General features: G+C 36.9%; 3 protein-coding genes across 4 annotated transcripts; all 3 read left to right on the top strand.

The window, feature by feature from the left end:
• The first annotated feature begins 432 nt into the window (after window positions 1-432).
• LOC122035778 (60S ribosomal protein L23) lies at window positions 433-2,559 on the top strand. The gene is made up of 4 exons (XM_042594883.1): window positions 433-581; window positions 676-960; window positions 2,147-2,188; window positions 2,273-2,559. Exons 1-4 carry the CDS (start codon window positions 569-571, stop codon window positions 2,353-2,355), a joined length of 423 nt encoding a protein of 140 aa, XP_042450817.1. The 5' UTR covers window positions 433-568; the 3' UTR covers window positions 2,356-2,559.
• Window positions 2,560-2,651: 92 nt separating this feature from the next.
• On the top strand, window positions 2,652-4,714 carry LOC122035779 (protein LSD1-like). Its single transcript, XM_042594884.1, has 5 exons — window positions 2,652-3,343; window positions 3,609-3,722; window positions 3,987-4,100; window positions 4,255-4,364; window positions 4,461-4,714. Exons 1-5 carry the CDS (start codon window positions 3,295-3,297, stop codon window positions 4,494-4,496), a joined length of 423 nt encoding a protein of 140 aa, XP_042450818.1. The 5' UTR covers window positions 2,652-3,294; the 3' UTR covers window positions 4,497-4,714.
• Window positions 4,715-5,062: 348 nt separating this feature from the next.
• Window positions 5,063-16,461, top strand: LOC122035777. 2 transcript variants are annotated; one of them, XM_042594882.1, is made up of 13 exons: window positions 5,063-5,418; window positions 6,793-7,952; window positions 8,816-8,901; window positions 8,977-9,479; window positions 9,563-9,988; window positions 10,064-10,176; window positions 10,250-10,824; window positions 10,949-11,179; window positions 11,274-11,398; window positions 11,571-12,076; window positions 14,676-14,796; window positions 14,880-15,846; window positions 15,926-16,461. In XM_042594882.1, the coding sequence occupies exons 2-12, from the start codon at window positions 6,921-6,923 to the stop codon at window positions 15,602-15,604; spliced, it is 4,443 nt and encodes a 1,480-aa protein (XP_042450816.1). In that variant the 5' UTR covers window positions 5,063-5,418; window positions 6,793-6,920; the 3' UTR covers window positions 15,605-15,846; window positions 15,926-16,461. The 2 variants fall into 2 exon arrangements, with proteins under 2 accessions (XP_042450816.1, XP_042450815.1); XM_042594881.1 differs by having other exon boundaries at window positions 9,557-9,988.
• Window positions 16,462-17,384: the final 923 nt, after the last annotated feature.

Here is a 17,384-nt window from a genome sequence, read left to right as displayed (position 1 = left end):
CAAGCCTATTTTTTTTAAAATTTTTGGATTCGTCTCATATTATAATTACATTTGCAATTGCAATCAAGATTGAAGAGGCAAACTATCTAGTGAAATTGCACGAAAATGCTACTGGACTATTATTATTTTTTACCTTTTGAGGATGATTATTGTTTCTGCTATTTCATTTTATATATATATATATATATATATATATATATATATATATATATATATATATATATATATATATAGAAATTTTCAATTGCCCCCGGTCTTACCACCAATCAGAAATTTTCATTCTCATATTAATATTATTAAAACTTTGAGTATTTCTGAATTGAATAATAAAATGAAAAATCTTTCTGTCCACAACGATAATAATTATTTACTTTTTTATATAATATATTAGTTTAATAAATTTCAATTAATGATCACTAGGCCCAGTGACCAACTGCCTCAGGCCCAATGGCTTTATCGTAAAATGCGGCAACGCTAGAGAGAAACCTAGATCACCAACATAAAGGTCGAGCGACGGCGCAGCCATTTCGTAGCTTCTCGTGGTCGCCGTGCTTTCTGTTACTCCAAGATGTCGAAGCGAGGTGCTCTGCGGGCTCTGATAAGAACATCTCCGTCGTTGTGTGGTTGAAATTTTTTTCGGTTTTTTATTTCGATTCGTGGCGTGTATGTTTGCAGGTCGCGGAGGAACGGCGGGTAACAAGTTCCGGATGTCTCTGGGTCTGCCGGTGGCCGCCACGGTGAACTGCGCTGATAACACCGGAGCGAAAAATCTTTACATCATCTCCGTCAAGGGGATCAAGGGCCGCCTCAACCGTCTGCCTTCGGCCTGCGTCGGGGACATGGTTATGGCGACTGTCAAGAAGGGGAAGCCTGATCTCCGGAAGAAGGTCATGCCCGCTGTAATCGTTCGTCAGCGCAAGCCATGGCGCCGAAAGGACGGCGTCTACATGTACTTTGAAGGTACGCTGATTGATCTCTATTTCCAAATCGATTACTTGTGATAACTATTTCATAACTGGTCGCAAGTTGTTGTTTTTGTGAACCACTGACTGCATCGTAATATACTTGGAATGAACCTTATTGATGAGTAATTAGTGGAGAAAGAACTTAACTTGTCTCCTAAAGCTGATATACGATTCCATGCAGTATTTTTGAGATTCAGAAACTCTCTCTTATAATGTAATTTGAGACCATAGAGATTTAATGTAGTTCGAGGGCACTAATTATTGTTTACGGGGAGAGGTTACAGTTTTTTCTATGCAAAAGTTCTTGACAACATCACAATTTCAGCAATTATATTGAGCAAACATTCAAGTTATGTCGTGGGAAAAAACAGCATAGAGCGAATTGTGTTTTCTTTTAGGGGGAAGGGTGTTTACTAGAGGTTGAGCTTATATTGCTTAAGTTTGTTCATAGATTGCTTAATATTTGCAGTTCATTTGCCTTCTTTGTTCTCTGCATTGCACCAGTATTATGCTTGCCCCAAAGTAGCTAATATACTTTATACCTTTGGTATCTGAATTTTAAATCCATTATCAAGTAGTATAGGCTTTGGCGGTGCTGGCATGCTCAAATTTCTGATGACTTTTGGAGCACGAATTCTTTTTCATGAGTTGTGCACACTTTGAATTAGACCTTTATTAAGATGATTTGCAATATCTCACCTGGTTTAATGGCATAATAGCCAGATTTTTTTTGTCAATATGATTCTTCATTTTATTGTTTTTTTTTTGCCACCTACTACCACTATCTCCTTCCACATGATAGTGTACTGCTTTATATTCTTATTATATGAAGTTTGTTTGCTTGTATACTTGTTTCCCTCACATTTGATGTATGGGTCTGCATGATATTGGATATGCTGCACATTGGCAATTTGGTACCTAAATTGTTAATTTTTTGATGCACCACTGGTTCATTTTTTATTTTGCTGGTATTATGTCTATGCTCTGGTTATTTCTGCATTCTTCCATGTTCTATGTAAGATAAATTAATCATTTCATTCTTAAATTGTACATTATCCTGTTCCAAGTATATTCTTGCACTGATGTCAAACTTACAACTTCTCTTTTGTTCTCTTTTTGTAACATTACAGCGTCTCCCACATTCTCAGTCGTCTGATACTTTTGCTTTTCCAATCATGCAGACAATGCTGGAGTGATCGTCAACCCCAAGGGAGAAATGAAAGGTATGCGCATGCTTATGCACTATCAAAGAGACAAAAGAACATATAAGTTTTAAACTGTATTTGTAACTCATTTGATTGTTTCAGGATCTGCTATTACTGGACCAATCGGAAAGGAATGCGCAGACCTGTGGCCAAGGATTGCAAGTGCAGCAAATGCAATTGTGTAATTCGATGATGCTTTGGATCAACAGCTGAAATTTTAGAGTTATGTTTCACTTCTCAACAAATAGTTTGGCATTGAAGGTTCTTTGGATTAGCTGTTGAGCAGCTCTCATTTCTAAAACTCTGTATAACTGATTCTATATACTTTTTGATGATTGTGTCATTTGGATTTTGAGTTCCTACTTCTTAGTTACACTTATACTTAATAATTCCTGTGAATGGTTGGTTACTGTGGGATCATATGATGAACAAGGTTTAAATGAACAATGCATATTCTTGGACAATAACAATCAAGTGATACAGGTGATTCGTTTATCTCAACATTCTTGTCAATCCGTTCTTAGATTAAGGATGTAAATTATGGATAATTATTAATCTTTAATATAAATGGTTAGATTAAGGAGATAAATTATGGATGATTATTAAGTTTTAGTATAGACTGCAGGAAATATATAAAATATTAAGAGTATTTTTGTAAGCAGGAACTTGGTAAAATTAAAAGGAAAGAAAACACAATTAAAGTGTTTTAAGGAATTGCCCTAAAACTGCAGAATTATTTGGCTGGTTTATACGATAAATATAGGGAAAATTTTACATAAGGACACGTGGATTTTACCATAAATATGAGGACCCATGGACCGGTAAACTGTTACTGCTCGGTCGACTCCAGTAACGTACGCCAGACGCGGCGCTGCCTCAACCGCAAGTTCCGACGTACCTTGGTGGCACGTGCATGGGGTCGCCCCCTGCTTCGTGAGTCAAAACCTGCAGACAGATTGCAGCAAGCAATTAACTTCACACGTCTTTCTCAATCAGTTCCTGCCTTCCTGGATGGGAAAAAGATGAACAAAGACAGTTCATGCGCTTTGGTCCTTCATTAGTGAGGAACGAAGATCATTATGATGTAGGTCGCGAGAGTAGTCAGGGCATAGCATAAGCAAGCAATGTCAGTTCCTCTTGCTCCGTATCCAACACCTCCTGTGCTATCAAATGGTATTGTATATCCTGAATAAGTTCCATTGTTTCTATATATTTTGACAATTTTCTGAAGCTTATTATGTTCCCATTTTGTGGCAAGTTTTGTATGATCATGTTGTCTTTGAAACAATGCCTGTGTAAACCCTTTTCAAGTCTCCAAATTGATGATATAACTGTAGTCAACTTTTCTGAGAAAGGGAAACAAAAGTTTGAGTCGTGTTGTTCAACATTCCCATGAGACAAAATCCCTGTGTAGATTAGTTCTCTTTTTGATTCTCAGGTGTACAAAGCCAGCTTGTGTGTTCAGGGTGCAGAAACCTCCTTGCGTATCCTCTGGGAGCAGCATCAGTATGCTGTGCCGTTTGCAGTGCAGTAACTGCTGTGCCACCTCCTGGTACACTCTTCCTCATTGAGCACTAATTGGATCCTCACAGATTTAAATGAAAAGTTATTGATGTAAATTTGGATCTAAGAGTACTCATTGGAGCATTAGATTGTTTCAAGGTTAATTTAAGTTCATGTCATAACACTGATGCAGCTGAAACCTTGAGCTATAGTACCTGATCTAAATTGTTTTCTTAATTTTCTCTTCTTTTTTATTTTGTAATAACTGAACCATTTGAACCTTTTGCTATTATCACTGTATATCCAACAACAGGTACAGAAATGGCTCGATTAGTTTGTGGAGGATGCCACACTCTCCTGATGTTCATACGCGGAGCAACTAGCGTCCATTGTTCTTGTTGCCACACAGTTAACTTGGCTCAAGAAGGTGAGGAGAATGATTCAAAGCTTAGTTATTCGATTCGTCTATTGCCGAAACAAGTGTTTGTTGTCAGTATGGAATTTGCCTCTATCCCAGTTCAAACTTGAAACCCATGCATTTCATCTGAATGAATTGAGAGTTATTACATGTTGAAATACAGCAAATCAAGTGGCACATGTAAAGTGTGGAAATTGCCGTATGCTATTGATGTACCAATATGGAGCAAGATCAGTGAAATGTGCAGTCTGCAACTTTGTAACTTCAGTTGGGGTGAGTTAAATGTTCTTAAACACTCACAGATTTCCAGTCCTCTTCCTTGATCTTAAGTTGACAGATGACAGAAGATGATCTTTATTCATTTGGCAGACTTCCACAAGCACTGATCGGAAACAAAGTAACTGAATCCATGGAGTCGAGGATACGGCAGCAATCATTGCCCTCTTGAATTCTCTTCTTCCAGCTCTTGCTGTGTTGTTTCCTTCACCTTCTTTGCAGCAGAAGATTACAGAGCTTGTCTTCTGCTTTTACAGTTTGCGGTTTGCTGCATGAATGAGTGTGAAGTTCATTTTATGGAGTGCATTTCATATTCTAAGAGGCTGAGATCAATGCGAGTTATTAGTTTGTGGCTTCATCGAAACTATACTAGAATAAAATCAATCTAATATGACTCGAATTGAGTTAGATTCGTGCTCAGCTTGGGTTTGTGTTGTACTGGTACGACTCAGGGATTTCTGTGCTGGGCTTTCTCTGCAGGCTGAGCCATCTCGGGCCAGCCCAACCCCCAAACTAAATCAGCCCAAGCCCATCTAGTCGATGGACACCAACTGCTTTCGTACGTTTTAAAACCTTTTGAATATTATTATTTTTTAAAATAAATAAATAAATAATCAAGTATTACTATATTTATCTAAAACGCAAAAATATCAGGACATCGTCTAAGTCACGTGACAAGGGTTGGTTCCATGTTCTATTTCTGCGGCACATCCCTCTTCTTCCTTTTCGCCTTCACCCCCTTCCCTTCTCTCCCTCTCATCGCCCTCGTCGCCATTGAAACGCCTCCTCGAAGTGAACGGTTACTCTCTCTGACTCCCGCGCAAGCTTAATCTGCTCTTCTTTGTTCGCTTCGTCGTTCCTCTCTCCGATACTCACCGGCGTCTCCTCTCCTCGGGAGCCGCGGGGATTAATTCGCATCAGGCGGTAAGTACCGGAACCCTATTCGGAGCTGATACCGGGAGGCGTGGGATGATGAGAGATCGACCAGCGCGCGCCCTGGAATAGCTGTAGTAAGCCACCGAGAGTTTGGCGCAACCGGAGGCATGAAAAAGTACCCCCTTTACTACTCTTGATCATGACTCTGCATTCATCTATTCGATCAATCGGATCTTTTCTGTATTCGGACTAGTTTACTTGACGGAATGATTTGATTGATTTGCTTTTTATGCTCTGCTGTTGACGCCGAAATACTTTTGTGATCAATTGGAATGAGAAATTGGGTTATCTTTCTTGAGTTATTGTTTCATTATTGAGGCTTTTTTCCCATCTAATTTACTCTTCTTTGTGGTTTTGGGACATTCTAATACTGCTGCATTGCTCAACCTCCTTTGCATTTGTTCTACTAGATAAGGAAATTGATAGATGATGGTGAAAATTTAGTGTGTCTGTAAGTATCCTTAATTTATGTGCTTGTTTATAGTGGTGATAATTTTTTTTTATTAGTGTGCTTAATATGTCCTCATTGTGGATGTATGTGGATTATGAACTTGCTTTTTAGATGATGTCGATACTGGTTGGTAAATGCTGCACACAAGACCCCCTTGACTATGTTGTCCGTAATTTATGTGACTGTTTATGGTGGTGATAAGTTGTTTTTTTATCTGGATTAGTGTGTCAGCTATTGTATCCTGATTGTGGTAATGTATGTGGATTATAGACCAGTTTTTTAGATGATGTTGATACTGGTTGGTAAATGCTGCACACAAGCAACCTTGATGAATATGACTATCCTCAAAGGACAGATTTTATGAGATATTTCAACTCAGATAATTTTTTCACTCAATCTTAGAATGAGTAATATGCCTTTGTTACCATTTTAGTTATTGTTTATTTCATTACAATACTAGAAGACAAACTTATATGAGCCTAATTATTCCATTAGACTAACCATGATTTCGTTGCACTAACGGTCTCTTTAGTTAATTACTTCTAGTTTGCCCATATGATACACAAGCCAATTCTTCCATCGAAAAGGCCTAAGAAAATACTAAAACATGCCTCAAATTATTAGGATTAAGTTTCTAACTAGTTTAATTCAATAAAAAAACTTGGGTATAACTACTCTCATAGTAAATGCACTTGAGTGTCATTGTCATCAAAGTCTTATTTGTCCCAACTACTCGGTGTTGGTTATGGATCTTATCCTTTTCCACTTGCTTTATGAAGACTATATCATCATTAATATCAAAATCAATTTTAATCTTGTCTATTACATCAAATAAAATTTTCATTGGCCACCTTCAAAATTTATTTGTCTGTAGTAAATTTACTTGGTTGTGACACTAACAAAAACCAATGGTCTTGGATTTTGTCAATGATGAAACATGTATTTTATTTTATTTTATTGTAATGCAATTTATCATGTTATTTCAAAGCATGTGATTCAACTTGCATATAGTCTTATTTTGCTGTTGTTCTTACACAGTGATATGCTCAATTGATCAAAATGCTTAAACGTACTTGAGGATTCTCACACTTGGCTAGAATCTGGGACATGCAACGTGTGTTCTTCTCCTTGCATGGTGTTTGCAGTTCAATTGGCCTTCACCACAGATGGAGTTGAACCTTGATAGTGGGCCTTCAGAACATATCACTTCCCAGAAAGAAGATGATGATTCTTTGATCAATGTTGCTGTTAAGAGTAGAGGACATAATGTGCAGAAGAAAGAAGAAAGCACAATATGTCATCCACAAAATAATAGTTTGGTACATGATTCATTTGTTGAAAATGCTGAAAGTAAACAAACAATTGTGGCACCAGCAGTACATGTTGCATCTGAGAAGGTTGTCTTAGATCGCAAGGCTACTTTTGATGCAGTTGAAGATAACAATTTCCAACAAGAACAAATGAACTCTACTGATGATTGTCTTTTTTCCTCAGACAGCAATAAAACATCAGATTTGCATAACAGAAGAACTTCAAATATTGCTGATGAACAACATAAAAAGTGCCAAAGGGACAATATTCCATATGCTGTATTAAGCGATTCTAGCAATGCAAATCATGATCATCCTGCGGAATTAGAGAAGAAACTTATAGGATGCCACGCCAAATCATCTGAATCTTCACTTGAGAAAAATGGCATAAAGGAGATTCAAAAAGAAGTTATTGATCACTATAATAATAATGAATCTGAAGAGAATCATACTAACCCTATAGGAAATTCAACACTTATGTTGAAGAATAGTAGTGCATCTTGTTTGGAAGATGACAACCCTTATCCCAATACCGACAGCTCAAAAGACCCCCATTCAAGTAGTAATATATCTTCAAAATCCCAATTTTTTTGTTCAGGCTCACCAGGGAGAACACATCTTTCTCAAACCATGGCCAATGTGAATGGGGAAAAAGATACTGCAGATGGCGATGTTAGCAAAGAAGATAGTGGAAATACTCATCCTCAATTAGTTTCTCTGGGAGGCATTGATGCTGAAAATTGCAGCAGTGGATTCAAGCTGCAAGAGGTAGTAAAATCAAGGGAAAGTAAAGACCAAGCTGATAGCCCCAACTCAAATTCTGAGACACCTCAGGTGCTTTTACAGCCAGATTTTGAGACTGAAGTTTCAGCAGAAACTGAAGATGATGTAAGATCACAATTTCTTCACTTTTGTATTCTATATTATATATATATATATATATATATATATATATATATATATATATTGTAGGAACTTTTTTTATTGAGATGTTTTATTGACTCATGACAAATTAGTCTTGAACTTGAACAAGTTCTGCATCTTAATGAACAAGGATTTCACCTTTGATGAAGGTGTGGGTATAGTGACGTATATTTATCTTTGATTCTATTATGTTTATCAATTGCTAAGTGTTTTTCTCAAGTTTACTTGTAGGGTAATCTTGCTAACATTTTGTTTGCTGAAAGGATTGTTTTTATTGCTTCTCACGCTTCTGTGGATTTTTTTGGTTTTATGGTTCCAAAAAATGCTAACTTTCCTTTTTTTAACTATATATTTGTAAATGATGTATATATCTTTAATCTGTTAACCAACCATGTGGAAATTGGTAATATGTTTTAATCTTTAACATATAATGGAGGCTTTAATCTTGTCGACAATAATATTTAGGGTCAGCTAAGCAATTCCTTATCTTTCTGAATCAGAACTCTTTATAATCTGTTAACCAGATATTTTCATAACAATGACATTGAAGAAAAGACCCATAAAACATAGTCCCAACTATTTGGGTTGGCTAATCTATTCGTTATCTTGCTGTTGAACTCTATGTAAAGCTACATTTCTACAAGTTTATAAGTGTTGTTCTCATGTTACATCAAAATGTGGACACTGCAATTAAATTGAACTTCTCCATATCTGATGTGTGTGTCGTTGCAAAAGGAAGTAAATACATGATTAGTTGGTTAAGGATCCTAGTTACATGCTTTTTATGATGACACATACTTAGTGTGTTTTATGTGATATTTTTGCAGGTAAAAGTCTGTGATATATGTGGGGATGCAGGTCAGGATGAGTTGCTTGCTATCTGTAGCAGATGCAGCGATGGGGCTGAGCATATGTAAGTTTTTTTTGCTTTTTAAAGAGATGCTTTTCATAAAACTCTTATGTTTCATAAAAATTTTCTTTTGATCAGCTACTGCATGCGAATAATGTTGGCTGAAGTTCCTGAAGGTGAGTGGTTATGTGAAGAATGCCAACTGAAGGAAGTTGCAGAAGTGGCAGGAAAAACTGAAGCACAAATTGCTCCAACAGAAGCTCCACTGCATTTAAAAGAAAATACTAGAAGTAAGGAAGGCAGTGTGGAGAATAAAGCAACTGATCCAGATGTGAGAAGATACTATAAAGATCCAATTAAGTCTATTTCAATTAAGACAAAGGAAGAGAAATTGGAGGTTAATTCTGTTTCTAAGGAGAATCTCTGTGAAGCAGTTGATGCATCTACTGGAACAATTGTTCCTAAGAAACCTTCTCAGTTCCCATGTGAGAACAACAACAAACATGATAGTGTGAAGGTAAAACCAATCTCCTCCACAATATGTGGCAAGTCAGAAGGAATATATCACCCAGATTCTCATACACAAACTGCCTCTGGCCTTGAATCATCTAGGATACAAACACATTTGCAACCAACACGTGGTAGGTTTGTTATAGTTTATGCTTGAGCATTTCTAATACACTTAGTTTCACATGTTTCACATGTTTAAAGCTTTTAGTCTCAGGGCCTCTTGCAAAGTCAAATTCGTTTAACAATTCAAAAGTGCCAAAAGTGAAGCAGTTGCTGGATAATGTTCCTTGGAAGCTAAAACTTAACAGGGAATCTAATTTAACCAACAAAAAAAATGAAGGACCATCCCGGACAATCACAAAATCTGCATCATTTGGAAGTGAGACTTCAGGCTTCTCCAATGCTGAGACATCAAACAAAGTACATGCACTTAACCCACCACATTATGAGTATTCTAAGCCAGTGAAAGGTGGGATTATGCTGGATAAGAAAAATTCTACATGTGATCAGCAATTTGTCACTCCGGCAGTGTCGACAAAGGTTGATTCAAATGTTCAAAACTGTGGTTACAAATTAAGCAGGATGTCTGATTTAAGCAATCTATCTGGTAAAAGAGGATCAATTGATGCAACTAGTTCAGGTAAGTAAATGCTTCTGTATTAATTGTGTAGCTTATCTATGTTATTTGTAACTGTTTATTCTTGGGACTCATTAGCGATTGAAGTGAAGATACAACCATCAGCTTTGCTCTCTCGAACTGCTGGAAGTACATCTGTAGTTAGATTATGTAAGAATGAAGATCATAAGACTTCTCAACCTGTTTCCAAGGTAACTAAGCTATTTACTGATATTCCTTTTTGTCAAACGATGTAATTAACTTGGTCACAAAAATTCACCTTAGGCTGCAGTTTTAACACAAAGAGATGTCAAAGCCAAGGACCAAACATCTATAAACTCTAGGCAGGCAGCTCCGGTCCAAAATCGTTTACCGCGTTGCCATAAGTGTAATGAAACAGGTCACACTGCACTGTTCTGTGCAGTTGACAAACTTCGCATGACTGCCACAAAACCTTCTTCTGAACGAAGTTTGAAGGATATGGATAACCGAGGTATTAAGTGGAAAAATGTAATTGAGGGGTTAACTTGGAATCCTGGAACTAAGAGAAAATCGGCTGATCAATCCGAGGATGCTTCTTTAGCCAGTGCTGATGTAAATTCTGAAGCCACAATTTTATCAAGTTTTAAAAATCTGTCTTCCATTGCAAGGACAACTGATGTTCAAAATTGTAGTAAAGCAGCATATACTACCCATGTAAAACAAATGGAAGATCATAAGAAATCTATAAATGTTCCTGGAGGGACAGTTGACTTTTCAGATGACATGTTGGCAATGCCTACTGCATTCCCTGGCCAAGCTTCCATTCCCATTGATCTACTGAGAATTTCAGTTATTCCAGAGATGGACTACATCTGGCAGTATGACATGTTCTTACTAGTGTTTAAGAGTGTGTTTAATTCTAAATCATTATAAATATATAGTTACACAATCATTTTAATAGCTTACTGCATTATGCTTATGCTTTTTTCTTATTATGCTCAGAGGTGCTTTTGAGGTGTTGAGGGCTGCCAAGCCTCCTGCTGTTTTTGATGGTTTTCAGGCTCATTTATCGTCCAATGTCTCACCCAAAGCACTTGAAGTGGCAGGACAGTTTCCATGCAAAGTTCAGTTGAAGGAAGTACCTCGTCTAAGCTTATGGCCCCTGCAGTTTCATGAGCGCAGTCCTAGAGAAGATAATGTTGCTATATTTTTCTTTGCTAAAAATATTGAGAGGTCAGTTTATTATGTGCATTTGTTCATTGCAAATTTCCATAAAACCTGTAGTTTGGGACAATATCTGATGTTCTATATGTTGCATTTTGTGCAGTTATGAAACGTATTATTGGAAGCTATTGGATAATATACTAAAAAATGATCTAGCTCTCGTAGGTGTTATTGGTGCAATACAACTTCTTATATTCCCTTCAAATCTATTACCAAAGGACTCCCAACGTAAGAATCAACCTTAACTGTTGCTACATCACGAGGGAGAATATACAATTTAGTGTATTTTTTTGGTCAAAAGATTTTAAACTTGATCTGCATATCGGAAGTGGTTTTATGTGGACCTACCAAGAAATTTGATAAATGAACATCTGATTTACTGTTGTTTTCTGTACTTCAGGTTGGAACAATTTATTTTATCTCTGGGGTGTATTTAGAGGAAGTCAGGAAAATAGCTTGATAGATCTGCCTGGTCTTAATAAGAAGCCTTCTGTTTCTAGTTTGAAGGTGGAACCTGCCACCCAAGACCTGTCTATGGCAACTGCTTCTGGTGTTTGTAGCAGGCTTATCATATCTGATGTCAAAAATAGGGCTGTTTCAAAATCTGACAGATTGCCCACTGCAGATGCATCTAAATGTATCTGCAGTGATCTTCAGGATATTCCAACATCAGGGAAGGATAATGAGGTCTCCAACAAAGAACCTGCTCTTCTAAAGGATACCTTGCATCAGGCTGTTCCTGATGATGAAGTGCAAAAGAAGCAGATTTCATCCTCTTTTCCTGCAGCTTCCACATCTAGAAACATGAACCAGCACAATTCAGTCCTCATTTCCCATCCAGAACCAAAACTTCAGATAGACATTGAAAAATTGCCTCCAGAGATGGAAGATAATCTCTACAGCTTGGTAAGCCTCTCTCTCTCTCTCTCCTGAGAGATTGAAACAATACATCTCATTTTCTTTAGTTTGCCAGTTGCCACACATTTGCATGTACAAGTTGATTAAATTTTTGTTTTATTATTGTCTTCCTTTAAGGACTAAGGCTCTCTCTCTCTCTCTCTCTCTCTCTCTCTCATCTCATGATTTTTAGTTTGCCTAATACAACATGTTTACAAGCACAAGTTGATTCAAAATTTTCATGGTTAACCAGAAAGCTACCATGTTAATGGTAGGATCATCTCTGCTTGGAGTCTTACCTAATAGAAAGCAACTTCATGCATCATAGGCTGGATCATCTTTGATGGAAGCAACTATTGTCAATGTTATATGGTGGTAGTAGATATGCCCCAAGCTCGTAGTTGAGTTGGTATTCGAGTGGTAGATTTGCATCACAGTAGATATGCCCAAGCTCATTGCATTTGGCTATAACATGACTTGCCTTAGATGATAATTTGATTGTGCACTGGAATTACATCTTATTTGAATGGAGAATGCTTTTTCTTGGCTGATGGTATTCTCTAACTAGACAATAATATTTCTATTTCATGAGTCAAATCCTGGGTCACCAAAGCTGCAAATGCCAAAAATATATGTGCTGATAGTGTTGGGTATATATATTCATGACTATCTTGATAAGTATTTAGTTCATTCTCATACAGGTTTTTCTTCCCTAATGAGTGACTTGGTGTCTATTTCCATTATCATTATATATTTATTTTAGTGTTGTAATTGGCGGTAGGCGGTGGCAGTACAGTGACCACCTACTGCCTTGGCCGCCTAGGTGGTGCCTTGGCCGCCTATGTGGTGCCTAGGCGGTTGATTTTTTTTTTTATTATTTTTATACCTAATTAAAGAATATATTAACTAAAGGATAAAAAATTAAATAAAGGACCAATTTTTTTTTAAAAAAAATACTATAAAATATATATTAACTAAAAATTTTTAAAAAAAAACTAATCTAAATGTTTTTTTAAAATAAACAATAATAATTTTTTAAATATATATTAAATTAATAGAATAATTTTATTGGGCTTTAATTAAACCTATTTAAATTATCTCAATCATGATTAAAATTATTAATCTAAAGTTTCAAATAAATCCTAAGTTCAAAAAAAAAACCTATTCTTTTCGACAATCGGCTTCGGTGTTTTGGCATCAGACGCGTCGTGGGCGCGTCGCCTAAGCCCGGCGATGGGTCCGGACCTATCGCCTGGGCCGGCTACGAATTCGGACCCATCACGTGTGCCTAGACGCGTGGCCCGAGTCTAAATCGGAAACGCTTTACCACCACCTAAACACAAGGCGGTGCGGTTGAGGTCCACCTCCCACCTAGGTGGTGCCTAGGCGGCCGCCTTAACTACCATATAGAACACTGATTAATTTTAATGTGGGAACAATGTTATTTCCGATACCATTTAATGCAGCATGGGCAAGGTTGGCTATCCAGTCAGTGATCTCATGGGACTTGATTTGAGCAGGATAAATCTGTGTTCTTAGCTGGTGTTGTTATTGAGTTGCATGTCTCAATCAGTAATTCTGTGAAAGAGGAGAATTTTCAAATAGAAATTGTGTTTATGAATGAAACAACAGAAGAGGAGACAGGATTATAGTCCTTACAAAAACCACCTTTCTTAAAACACAATGTAAAATAGATTAGGCTAGCCAGAAATAATAGAACTCCACAAATGGTAAACTTCATGTTTAAAATTAAATCATAAACCATTTTTTTCAGAAAAAAATTCTTTTGCATATCTTGTTCAATGCAATTAGAATGAGATCCTAAATTTTTAAATCCTAAAGTTCTAGCAATTGATAAGTGATACTTGATCATCTTCCTTTATTTGAGTGTTCTATGTGCATTTGGTACCAATATTACTCGACTGCATGATTAATCTCTGATGTGGGAAAACAGTGCCACATTAATTTCCTAGTTTGAATATGATACCTCATTTTCACATTGTATTAATCTTACTTTTTTTATATTAAAGTTATGAATCACAATAATTTTATTTCATATGAATAGCTAGAAGAGAGCAAGGATTTTGATGACTAATAACTCTATTTATTTACAGCCTTAAGGGTTTCAAGATACACACGGCTGCAATTGAAGTTTTTAATTGGTTGGATTCCTAGCTGAGCCTACTCATTTTAATATAACACTGCATATCATTAATCTTAGTTATTTAGCTTCTGACTTGAGATCATTTGAAAAGCTCATGACTAGTTGCAAGTAATTAAGTAGCAACTAGTAGAGTATAATCCTGCAAGTAGAATTCTAATTACATATCATGGAAGATTATGCCGCAATTTTCCTTTATTCTGAAAAATGCTTAGTTTGCTTTCCTAAACCTTCTTCACTGATCCCAAGTAACTATGACCTTTTTCAACTCGTACAACTTTTTTTTTTACTTTTATTCAATGGTTGACTTTCTTGCAAAATAAAATTACATGTAAAAGCCTCTATGTTGATGTTTTGCAGCCCTAGTTAAGTATTTTATCTAGTTTTATCATGATCCTATTTGTTGATTGTTTATCTCACACACTCGGCTGACATGATATATATTAGGACGAATTTGCTAGTGATTCAGATTGCAGAATAGATCATGAAAACCTTGTTCATGGCAGCAGTGGACGGGTTGGTAATTGTTTAGAACACTCAAAGTTGGTTTCGTTAATCTGCTGGCAAGGTGAGTCTTCTCTTGTAATTTGACTCACGTCTCTCTCAATCCATATAAATTCTTCTCATTTTATTTTCCACTTCTTGGATCAGATAATGAAAGAAATGTGCAAATGTTAGATAGCTGGGAATCAAAGTCTAAACTGAAACGTGCACATCCAAGCTCACTGGATACACTAAAAAATTCTTCTGGTAATTTGTTACAAACCACAGGTGATTCAATGCTGTGGACAGATGGGTCAACATGCACATCTCCGAGTGATGAAAAAGAACATAAAAAGATGAGGCTTGATAATGGTGAGCATATCAATTGTAACTCGACGGAGGAAACTTCATGCAGTAGATTATTCTCTAAAATGCAACCTGTACCATCTAGTTTAACAAATACTAGCCTGTTCTATGGAGAAACATCAGAGAGCTCAAAAAATACTGAAAATTATTTCTTCCATGTCACTCAAGGACCTACATGTACAAAGGCAGACAACCGAATTTATGTTTCTTTGGATGATGACGATTCGCCTAAATCTAATATCCCTGATCTTGAGTTAGCTTTGGGAGATAAAAGAAGTCTCATAAACCAGGTGGCCTTCCCTTTGTCAACTCAAAAGGCTACAGAAAGGAACAATCAAGATAAGCTACTTGTTGCTGAAGTGGTTGATGGAGATGATGCACCAGCTTCGCTTTCCCTCTCACTAGCTTTTCCTGTATCAGATAAGGCACAAACTGCTAAGTCAAATTCAGAAGCAGAGCAGCTTTTGCCTGATAAGTCTTGCACTGACACCTCTTTACTTCTTTTCAATGGCTGTACAGACCGATAAGTTAATTCAGAATCACAGTTCATAACAGCTTGTAAGTTGCCATCAGTAATTGCAGCCAGAATGTAGTTTCCTCAAGATAACGATGCATTATGAGGCCCTTGGCCATCAATTTTCTAACTGTAATATATGCAATTACTTCAATTCCTGTCTTTTGGATGTCAAGTGCCGAGTCACCATTGTTGAAGTCTATATACAAGAGGGCTGACCAGGCTCATGGTGTTTGGCCTTGGCTGATGTAGTGTGTAAGTTATCTTCATCGCCTGTCTTTCCTCGGTCTATTTTATGCAAAGAAGTTCCTGATTGTGAACCGATGCATTTTAGGTAAACTACTTATCAAGGCAGCATCTCATATGTTGGAGCGAAGAGGCATGACATCAACTGCATTGTTACCAATGCTTATGTGGCCGAAGGATGGTTAGTCTACGGCAGCATCTCTTTTCACAACCCATATGCCAATTAACAGACTGGATGAGCCTTGCACTTTTTTTTCATCGGCATGGACCGTTGCAAATAACACAAGAAATAGATGAGCAGGACATCAAGGCAAATCCCCATCTAATGCAATTATCATGGAAACATCTTGTTCCTCATGCTCATTCAGAGCTAGCTAATGCAAATTCCTTGTAGTCTTTACACATTCAGAAACACTAACTCAGCAATAAGTCGAGAGATGTATTCGCTGCTATCCTAATTGAGTTACAGAGTCTATATGGTAAACTCTGTGTTTTGAGCTGTGTTGTAAATCCTGTAGAATTTTTTCATTTTCACAGTTCTACAAGTGAATGCTCCTGTATAGATTTTGTTTTAGTTGGAAAGACCTGGTGGTCCTCTGTTCCCATCGACAGTCTTTTTGAGCACTGAAAATCTTGATGATGTCGTCAAATCATGTTTTGATTCCGCAAGTATTTTTTGTTTTCACAAACCTAAATTGGCTGCATATCTTAAACCTATTATTTGTGGGGAAAATAATTGTGGAAATTTTATCTTGAAATGCGAGTACGTTCGCTTTCAACGTCCTCGTCAATCCGTCTCAAGGTCAATACGGAGGAGGTAAATCACGGGTGGCTACTGGCCTTTGAAATAGTGATTAACACATAAGGGAGATATTTATCTCGATTTTACCAAGATTCGAATCAGAGGTATTTGTGGGGAAAACAAGAAACAAGAGCGGCAAGCTATAAATTCTCTATGAAGACATGAACTTAAATTTGATCAACGAAGAAATCAAAAGGAAAAAAAATAAACTAAAAGAAAGGCTAAATTTGGATTTAAAGCACTTAAACTAGTAGTTATTATCTGTTAAGATAACTATGTTATGTACCAACAATCTTAATTTTTATGTCAATGACCTAATTCAGCAAAGTTTTTTTTCCAGTTTATATATTTTAAAAATAAGATAAATAAAATAAAAATAGAAACTAAAACGAATATATTCATTATATTAACAAACTATTCCAAAATTTGTAGTTGACTTTTCCAAGATTTAAAGGACTTGGGTCAAAGCAATTCCAGCCACGTTTCCTTCTCTGCCTAATAAAAGTGCGTTCGAAATCGGATCGACCGGCTCCATCGGTTAAAATCTAAAAAGTAATTAACAGCCCAGTTCAAAATTAGGCACCGCTGAGAATTTAAAATTAGAACCGAATGATCCCGGTTTATAAGAAAGGCAACGTCTCCTCTTCCTTCTTCTCCATCCACGCCAACGCCCCCTCCGACAGCCCGGCTGGCCGCGACGACAGCCGCGATGAGTCTGAATTGCCTCTCGTGCGGTGGCTACGAG

This window comes from Zingiber officinale, unplaced genomic scaffold, assembly GCF_018446385.1.
Source record: "Zingiber officinale cultivar Zhangliang unplaced genomic scaffold, Zo_v1.1 ctg106, whole genome shotgun sequence".
Taxonomy (NCBI): Eukaryota; Viridiplantae; Streptophyta; class Magnoliopsida; order Zingiberales; family Zingiberaceae; genus Zingiber; species Zingiber officinale.
This window is presented reverse-complemented; position numbering and strand designations above follow the sequence as displayed.